This window comes from Phoca vitulina, unplaced genomic scaffold, assembly GCF_004348235.1.
Source record: "Phoca vitulina isolate PV1807 unplaced genomic scaffold, GSC_HSeal_1.0 scaffold77, whole genome shotgun sequence".
Lineage (NCBI taxonomy): Eukaryota > Metazoa > Chordata > Mammalia > Carnivora > Phocidae > Phoca > Phoca vitulina.
Genome location: NW_022589780.1, coordinates 5,639,399 through 5,649,477, shown reverse-complemented (window position 1 = coordinate 5,649,477; position 10,079 = coordinate 5,639,399). Strand labels below are relative to the sequence as shown.

The 10,079-nt window shown below is 45.2% G+C and overlaps 1 protein-coding gene across 1 annotated transcript in view; it reads left to right on the top strand.

Moving 5' to 3' along the window:
• Positions 1–7,074: 7,074 nt before the first annotated feature.
• MSN (moesin) overlaps positions 7,075–10,079 on the top strand; it is a 64,383-nt gene continuing 61,378 nt past the window's right edge. Inside the window, exon 1 of the mRNA XM_032393804.1 lies at positions 7,075–7,333. Coding sequence (XP_032249695.1) covers positions 7,322–7,333 — 12 coding nt within the window. The 5' untranslated portion in view covers positions 7,075–7,321. The remainder of the gene's footprint in view (positions 7,334–10,079) is intronic.

Here is a 10,079-nt window from a genome sequence, read left to right as displayed (position 1 = left end):
TCACATCTTCTCCATCTTTTCCTCATGACGTCGACTTTTTGGACTCCAGCACAAACATTACATTTGTTCTAATTTTAGGTTTTACCATTATTTGGGCCTGTCACAATTTTTTTGGATCCTAATTTTATTGCCTAACCTATCTACATTCTCTCCTAGATTCTTCTTTTTATTCTCTTTTGTTTTCTTCCCCTTTCTCTTCCTCTTTTTCCTCCTCCTATTCATGTTTCTTTTTTTTTTTTTACCATTTTATATAATTACAAAAGTAATTCAGGCTCACTGAAAAAATTAAATAATATAGAAATATATACATTAAGAAGTAAAAAATTTCTCTTTACTCTCCTCTCTAATCCCAGTCCCCTTTCTGGAGATAGCAACTGGTATGATTTGCTGTGCATATTTCCCCTTTTTTGAGGATTTACATATGTATAAGAATATGGATATTTTAATTCATAAATAGTATCATATTATTCATATAGTTCTGTAACTTCACAGTCATAGTAGTTCTTTTACTGGTAGTTAATGGTTTTAAAAGGCTGAAGAGCATCCTGTTGAATGGATATACCATAATGTATCTTGTATATAATTTGTCCCCTAGTGATGGATATTTAGTCTGTTTCCCTTAATTATTATAGTATCACAGTGAATGTTCTTGTGAATTTCTCTTTGTGAACAGCAGAGTGTTTCCCTAAGGTAGACTGGTAGCAGAGCTGGCACACACACACACACACACACACCCCACACACACAAAAGGGGAGAGAGAGAGAGAGAGGGAGAGAGAGGGTTGTAAGTGGAGGGAGGAGTAATGAGACAAGAATAGGAGTCTCTGTTCTATTAGTTTTTTTCTCCTAACAGGAGAACTTAAGTCAGTGTAAGGGGAAATTTGGGCCATTAGAGAATTTGGACATAATACAACTTGATAGGCCTGCAGGGTTAGACATGAGAATGGTGGATCCCTCTCTTCCCCTGGCCTAGCTGAGCAATTTGTCCTGAGCTCCAAAGATACGCCTGGAAGTGTGTTGGGCTCCTGCATGGAACACAAAATGTAATCCCTTTCCAGGAGCAATTATAGCCCAGCCTGAATGGAGGAAAAGGAAGAAAAAAAAAAAAAAACAGCAGTTGACAAGACAAAGCAAGATGTGGGAGGGAAGCCAGATGAGCCCTGTGGACCTTGGGCACTACAGGAGCTGGGGAGAGGCAGAGTACAAGGAGGGCAGGAGAGATCAAGGGAAGGCTTTGTGCAGAGACAAGAGTGAGCACACTATACTGTGTACATGTGGTGGGAGTAGCCTGGCTCCAGGGGAAGGGCTGTGTTGGGGAGCTGTGGGAGGAAGAGAAGGCTGCAAAGGTTAAGTGTGTGCGTTGGGCAGAGGAGGTCATCTGACGACTCTAAGCACAAATGATGGCTGCATTTCTGAAGATCACCATGGTGCCTATGTGGAGGATGGCCATGTGGAAGATGGCCTGGATGGGACAGCCTGGAAGCAGAGAGACCAGGAGCCGTTGATGGTTGACCTAGGACACTGACAGTGGAGATGAGGGGGAGAGAAGCTGTGAAAGACAGAGAGCAGGGCTTGGTGACTGGATGGTAGGGGTCAGGCAGAGAGGAGTTAAAGATGATGACAGTAGGCACACAAAGGACAGCACCAACAGCAAAATCAGCAATGGACACAGAGCCAATAGGAAGGAGAGCTCCTAGGGAGGAAGAGGGTGTACACCCTTTGCAGAGCCTCATATAAAACCAGGCATCTGGTCACTGCTAGAGGCATGGGTGGAGTGGACCAATAGTTTCCTTCTAGGTGTATTGAGTTGTGAACTGAACTGTGAGTCATTCATGGAGGTTGCCATATGCTCAGCAGGCTATCTGGCCACATATGGTCTCTGGTCACCGGGGATAGGGCTGGGGGCTAGTGACTCTATTGGGAGACCCCTTCTGCAGGGCTAATTTCATATTCCAAGAGGATACTGGCTCAAACTGAATTGATATTGGCTGGCTGGGGGAAGCTCTTGAAAAGTTTCCAAGCTTTTTGGAGGAAAAGCCAGAGAGAAGCTCTTCCCTCTCACTGTGGTCCATTAGTATGATTAATAATAAATATTCCCAGGCACTTGATATTGGCAAGATGCTGTATCACCACTGTTTATTATTACCCACCCCCCCGCTATCTCAAGCTGTCTAGTGTGACCACTGAACTGTAGGGGTGATACGAATCTTAAAATACATCTCTCTCCTTGGGTTTGTCTGGTCACAGGTCAGGTTGTGGAAAGAATGTGGACTTTGGACTCAACAAAACTTAGGCCCAAATCCCTGTCCTACCATCAACAAACTGTGTAACTTTTGGATAAGTCACTTAATTCCTCAAAGCTCCAACTCCTCATTTCTACCTCTAAAGTTTCTTGCTAGATATTGAAATGTCCTCCTCACTGCTCAGCACACAATAAGTGCCTCATTAAAGTTATCTTCTCCCTTTCACCCAAACCCTAGCTTTTGCTTCCAAGAAGTGGGTAGAAGACTGAGGATGCTTAAAAACAATATTTCTCTACTGTTCAAGTATACTGTACTCATAGCCATATTATACCAGGAGGACCTATTTTCTTTGGGGAGATAGCAGTATATTTTTTTACTTATTCTCTTGTTTCTGTAAAGGATACAGCTAGCCTAGTGCTTGGGATGCTGACCCAGAGGAAGGAAGAGAGAGAAAGGCCTTAGAGTGTGTGGCCTCAGAGTAATGTTTGCTCTCATCTCTGCCAAATTTCTCTTTTATGAACGGGGGAGGGGCGCCTGGGTGGCTTAGTTGGTTAAGCGTAGGATTCTTGATCTCAGCTTAGGTTTTGATCTCAGGGTGGTGAGCTTGAGCCCCACGCTGGGCTCCATTCTGGGTGTGGAGCCTACTTGAAAGAAAGAAAAAGAAAGCCAAGAAAGAGAAAGAAAGAAAGAAAGAAAGAAAGAAAGAAAGAAAGAAAGAAAGAAAGAAAGAAAGAAAGAAAGAAAGAAAAAGAAAAAAGTGGGTAGGGGAGAAGAGCAACTTCAGAGGCTTAGTTAATTCCTTCCCTAATCATCAGCCAAAAGCAATTGTGCTTAGGGAAGCAGAAAAGATCTAATTTAGATGTAAAGAAGGACTTTCCAACAGTGATGAAAATGAAAAGCAGCCCTCAGAAAGTTCTAAGGGATGGGATCTTTCAACTGTAACCATCCAATAAATGGGAAGGCAAGGGTGCTTCTTTATCCAAAGTATCTCTGGGTTTCAGTACTGCTCCCTATCCAGTTCCTCTCTGGTATTGTCTCTCCCGCATTATTGTGTCCTCTGAAGGAGAAATACCATTTACAATGTAGAAGCTTCTTTATTGCAGTGAGTTTAGATCCTAGGTGTGGGAGGTGATTACAAGTCTAATCTCATTTCTCTCTTGAGTTTGGCATAGGCTTTCACATACATCTACATTATGCAGTTCCTGCTCTCAATTTCCTTGACTTTGATATCCAGACTTGCTGCTGCTCCAGAATAGCCCCAGTCCCCCAGGAATCCTGAGCCTTTCCACCTGGACCCCATGTCTTGCCCTAAAGCCCAGATCTTTTGCATCTCTTATCCCCTTATACAGATGCCTCCAGCTTCCTTGGACTCCAGCTCTGGAATTTTTCTGTACCACCTCTGCTCATAACTGGCCCTCACCTACCTTTACTGCTTGAAAAATACTTGCTTAGTCCTCCTTGAACCTTCTGAATTCAGATCTTCTGAATATCCATCTTTATACCTTTTACTTCCCTCACCCAGAGTAGCCAATATATGTTAGCCCTTATTCACATGTCTTCTCTCTACAAACAGTGGCAAAAACGTCACCATATCTAAACCTAAGTGTGGGGATTACTCTGACCACAGGAATATTGAGCTAACTCTCATTTCACATGGGATCATGGTAGGAAGTGGGGTGGGGGGGGATCAGAAGTTCTGGCCATATAGGTATAAAGTGTTTTACAAAGAAGTAAGAAACAAAGATGTGTTTCTCTGGCCATCTTGAAGAACAAGAGAGCACTTCAGCTGCTTCCACTTTGCTCTGGAGATGGGGGGATAACTAAGATGGGGCCCTCCTAGCTAGAGGGTTTTAAATGTAACCTTCAAGCAATGTCTAGCTGCTTGACCATAATCACCATAACCAGCTTCTGTCTTGTGAAGTTGGAGGGGGGACTACTTCCCTTGTTCTAGGTTTCAAAATTTCTTGTTTATATTATCGCAACAGCTTAACTGAATTTGTTGTCTTCTCTACTATCCCTGAATCCATTCTTTACACTTATTGCCTGATCTTGGGTAAGTTCTTTCCTCTTTCTGATCCTCAGTTTCCTCAACCTGAATGGAGGCTGGACTAAACAGTTTCTGATAGTCTGTGCTTTCCTCTTATTTCCCACCCTTCTCCTCCCCAAAGGGCAAACCCTATCCTTCTCTCTTGGTCCCTCTTTCCATCAACTTCCTTAACTTCCCCACCCTTGGATCTCCCTTTCCCTATTTGGGCTCCTGTGCCCCTTTTCCCTTTTAATAGTATGTTCAGCTGCTTGACACTCCCTAACCAGCTCTCTCCTGTGTGTTACAGGGAATGTTGACATGGGACATGGGGAATGACACACAGGGGATTTCCATTTTCCAGAAAGGATAATGAAAGGTGGAGTCTCCAATCAACTTCCCTTCCCCCTTTAAGCACTTAGCCTAATCTGAGGCCCTTGTGGGCTTTAATAAATGAGGGAATCAGTGAATTCCTTGAACTTCTGGGAGTAAAGGGCCATTGTAATGTCAAGGAATGTGATTGGCTGCTCTTGCTATCCCTGCTGCTGAGGCTTTCTTGGGAGTGTTGCTCTTCCTTGGAGTGTCAACTGCTTGACTTAAGAAAATAGTTTGGGCAGGGAACTTTTTTTTTCAATTCTGTAATACATCGAAAGTAATTTTATTTTTTAAATTTTATTTTTAATTCCAGTATAGTTAAAATACAGTGTTATATTACTTTCAGATGTACAATATAGTGATTCAGTAATTCCATACATCACCCAGGGCTCATCACAACAAGTGCACTCCTTAATCCCCATCACCTATTTCACCCATCCTCCCCTCCCTATCTCCCCTCTGGTAACCATCAGTTTGTTCTCTATAGCTAAGAGTTGTTTCTTGGTTTGTTTCTTTCTCTCTCTCTATCTCTTTTTACTTTGCTTGCTTTTTTGTTTGTTTGTTTCTTAAATTCCACATATGAGTAAAATCATATGATATTTATCTTTCTCTGGCTGATTTATTTTACTTAACATTACACTCTCTAGCTCTATCCATGTCATTGCAAATGGTGAGATTTCATTCCTTTTTATGGCTGAATGATATTCCATTGTGTATATATACCACATCTTCTTTAACCATTCATGGTTAGATGGACACTTAGTCTGCTTCCATAATGTGGCTACTGTAAATAATGTTGCTATAAACATAGAGGTGCATGTATCCCTTTGAATTAGTGATTTTGTATTTTTTTGGGTAAAAATACACAGAAGTATGATTACTGGATCATAGGGGTAGTTCTATTTTGAACTTTTTGAGGAACTTCCATATATTTTCAACAGTGGTTGCATGTTTGCATTCCTATCAACAGTGCAAGAAATTTCCTTTTTCTCCATATCCTTGCCAACACTTGTTGTTTCTTGTGTTGTTGATTTTAGCCATTCTGACAGGTGTGGGGTGATATCTCCTTGTAGTTTTGATTTGCATTTCCCTGATGATGAGTTGAGCAGGGAACTTTGTTTACCCTAGCACACATCAATGAATCTTGACAGCACTGAGAGAAACTGAGGCACACTGATTCATGCACATTGTTGAGTTGGGAAAGTAAAGGAGCAGGGACTAGGACAGCTGATTCCTGAGGGCAAATGCAACGTCAGTCCTTATGCAACCCTACTAGACTCATCTATTGTTCTAGGGATTCTACTTCCTTTCTCATCCTTTTATAATGTCAGAGTGGGAAAGGACCTTGGAAGCCCAGGAATCCAGTCCTTTGTAATTACAAAAGGGGAAACTCAAGTCCAGAGAGGGGAAGGGACTTCCCAAGGCCACACAGTGGTCACAGAGTGAGTTAATGGCAAAGCTACGACTAGAAGCCAGGTGTCCCGACCACCCCTCTCAAGTATCTATTCCACTTCTCCAAGTTAGCTCATCATCCTTGAGGTATGTGGTGCCCTACATTGTAAAAGATACTCAGACCATACCTGCACACAGTTGCCTATGGATAGGAGGAAAAAGAACTATGATCAATCATTTTCAAAGTAAAACTCAAACTTGGGGGACCTGGCTGGCTCAGTCGTTAAGTGTCTGCTTTCGGCTCGGGTCATGATCCCAGGGTCCTGGGATCGACCTCGGCACCGGCATCGGGCTTCCTGCTCCTCGGGAAGCCTGCTTCTCCCTCTCCCGCTCCCCCTGCTTGTGTTCCCTCTCACTGTCTCTCTCTCTGTCAAATAAATAAACAAAATCTGTAAAAATACAAAAAAAGAAAATGAGGATTGAGTAAAAGTGGGGAGGAAATATGATGGGAAAGGGATATAGAGACCTACACAAGAGAACGAATGACGTGTTGAAAGAGTTCAGGCAGTGTTGCCAAGAGAAGAGAAGTTTCAGGGGGACATGTGATCTTCAGAGCTCTAAGGAATTATTAGGGACAGTAGGGGATTTGTGTGGCCACAGGGAACAGAGCTGAGAGCCATAGGGGAAGTCACAGAGAAAAGGAGTTCAGCTACACACAAGGACTTTCTGAGAGTCAGAGCTGTCTTGAGAGGGAACAGACAGTTTTGATAGGTAGTTAGCGCCCCATTAGTGGAAACTTGCAGTCAGGGGCTGTAAGCCTCTGCCAGGGTGCCGCCCAGGGCCGGGCCCTGCTTGGGGGTGGGGCCGGATGGCCTGGATTTGAAGGGGTAGGGGCTGTGAAAGGGGTGGGAAAAAGAGTAGGCCTGTGTGGGGGGTGGGAGCCCCCATGGAGCGCCCAGGCCCAGCCTGACCCCCACGTGGCTGGTGTGGCCGGGCTGGGCTGGGCGGGGCGAGGCCAGCGGCCGGCAAGAAGGCGGGCGCGAGGGCGGGGAGCAGCGCGGAAGCCCAGCCACATAAAGAAGCGGGCGACGCGACAGGGCGGCTCTTTCCTGGGTGGGGTTTGTGAAGTCGTGGCCCGTTAACAGGAAGCCGAGCAGTTGCCCCAACGCTAGAGAGGGACCCAATCCGAACCTCCAGCCCCCAGAGTCCGTGCCGTGTGTACTGTGTGCTCAGTGCTGCCAGACAGCTTCTAGCCGAACTTCATCAACTCTGCCACTTTTGCAGCCACCATGCCTAAGACGGTGAGTACGGGGATGTGCGCTGCCGCCCTGGGGCCTCTAGCTGACTCTGGTAGCCTCTTGCTGATGGCTAGGGGCTTGGCCAGCCATCCGCCCACTCAGAACGCTGCGTCCTCCGCCAAGGCCTGGGTTGGGGAGGGGCGAGATTGGAGTCCTGGTCTGGTGAGCCCCTGGGGTGTGAGTGGGTACGGGGCTAGAAGTGCGGACCGGGCGGGACCGGCCTCTTTCTCAGATTCCAGTTAACTGCGTGTGGGATGAGGCAGGAGGGAAGGTTCCTTGGGGGTCCGAAATCTCCTCTTGCTCCTGACAGGCTATGGGGGCAGGGGAGAGGAACACTTCCTCCAGTTCAGGAATTGGCGCCTTTCCGGGGGCAAGGCTGCCTTGGTCCAGGAGGGGCCATGGGAAGGGGGTAGGGAGCTGCAGTGAGCTGATCCTGCACCCCCATTCACCTTTCTCATAGTCTCCCCTGGAGGCTCCAGATGTTTCCCACTAGTAGGGGAGGAAAGAGTTGGTGGAGGAGAGAGTTGTGGAGGGACTCATCAGAGGTTGTTTGCTTCTACCCAGGATCACTAATACTTCACTGGGAGGAGGAGGTCTGCTCTACTTCCTAGGGTAGAAGACTGGTTTCTTCCTCCTCTCCACCGACAGATCCTTGCCTTTGCCTTTGCTTAATGGCTCTCTATCTCCTCCTATCCCCTCTAGACTGTTCTGTGAGGGCCTCACCTTTCTAGAATGGTGGTAGCTTCTAGGATTTGATCTCCACCCCACTGGCTGTTATGAGAAGAACAGAAGCCTCCTGGGAGTGGGGCCTAGGGAGGCCGGATGCCCAGAAGGGAGGGGCATGGGAGGGGTGTGCCTGAATAATGAGTCCCGCTTGCTTTTGTGCAAGTCATACCAAGAGGCTACTGGGGCCCTTCTCTTGTTCAGGAAGGCCTGGTGACTACTCTGGCTTGAGTCCCTAAGGCCAAGCAGCTTGTGCTTCCAGACCCTTCCTAGAGGACTGTTTGAGCCTTGTAGTGCTGAGATAGTGACTAGTAGCCTTGAGAAGGTCTGAGGGTCCCTGGAGGAGAGAAGTGGGGGGGGGCCTGGTTCGTTGGGTGTATGCTGAATTTGGTTGCCACGTTGCTATATTCCAGCTTTTCTGCCAAGTCATTCTTGCCTTTCCAGAACCCTATTAGAAACACCAAGTTTTCAACAAGTATGTGCTTCTACATTCTCTTTTTTAAATTGGTCATGGTTTTATGACATGGGGTTTTTTCCACACTTGTTCCCCCTCCCCCAACACATATAAAGTGAGAAAGAATCGTTTTGAAAAGAGAAAGAGGGAGAAAAGTTGTCTCTGCCAACACAGAGGATTACAAAGATCCTTCCAGGAGACTCTTTTTGAGTTTATCTCTCTGTGGGTGGTTTTACCTAAATAGATGGGTGGATCTTTGGGAACAGACTTTGCCCCATGATCTCTCTTCACTACTGGCATCTTTCATCCTCAATTCTAAAATATCTCACCTTTAAATGCAACCTGATGGGCCTGGAAATTTTCTCAAAGTTGCCTTAACCATCCCATCTCAGTCAGAAGTGGCAAAGAAGATAGCCTGGTGATCCTTTTCCTAGGCTTGGAGAGAGGCTGGAGAATGAGCTGTTTGAGGTCAGGCCTAGGGTACTGAAGGTACGTGAATATTGAAAGTATTTTTATGCAGATTGACTGAAACTTGAATCAAATTGGAAGGAGAGGGCTGAATTTTGATGGTCTGAAAGCTTTGGAGAATTTTCCATGCTGTTCAGTTCAAGGAATGGTCAACTTTTAGGAGAAACAACTATATCATGCCTATTAAGACCATAGAATCTTGACCTGAAAGGGACCTCTGAGACTCTTTAGTACAACTTTCTTCCTGTCCCCACCCCACTATTTCTCTCTTTTAACTAATGAGGATGTTGGGCTTACAGAAAAGAACCTACCTAGGAGCATATGGTGATATAACCAAGATTGGGGCCCAGGATTTTTGATGCTTATCTCAATGACCCTCTATTCTGACTCAGTGATTAGGTTCTTGAATTTGAGTCCTCTCTCCTGCCCAAAGCAAACTGCCCCCTATTCTTAGGACTTCCTGGTCCTCAGATAAAAGGAAGTAGATAATTTAGACAAAGTAACATTGGCATTTGGTGGTCTCCGGTGAGAGTTGGGTGTTTCACAAGGTGCCCCCTGTTACTTTTCTCATTCCTCATCCCAATGCTGAAGCATCCAGGGGCATACGCTAGTTCACTGCATGGCAGCTAGTAATTTTAATGGAGGAAGAAAATTCCCCGTTTTCTGCTCCTTCTTCACTAGTTAGGCTATTAGGCTATTTCTGGATTATGACAGATAGGGAAGGGTAGTGGAAAAATAAAATCCGTTCATTCATATGAACTATGTCTACAGTCCGTCCAGAGTTGGTTTCACTTTTACAGCCAATTGTCTCCTTTAGTCATCCCAAACTCCATTAAATCTGTTAAAACATGCTTCTCTGCACCCTCTCCCTGCCAATTCTTGGATTCTGCTTCTAGTTGCCAGTTTCCTAAGTCTGCCAGAATGAAGAGGCTTATTTACTGACATCTACATTTTCTGCTAAGACAGTTGTTAAAAAAAAAAAAAAAAAAAAAAAAAAAAAAAAAAAAAATCTCCCCCCCCCCCCCCTTATTTTTTTTTTTGTAGCAAAAACATTTGGGGGTTTTTGTTTCCTAAAAAGGGATTATTTTGGAATTTCAAGGGTTT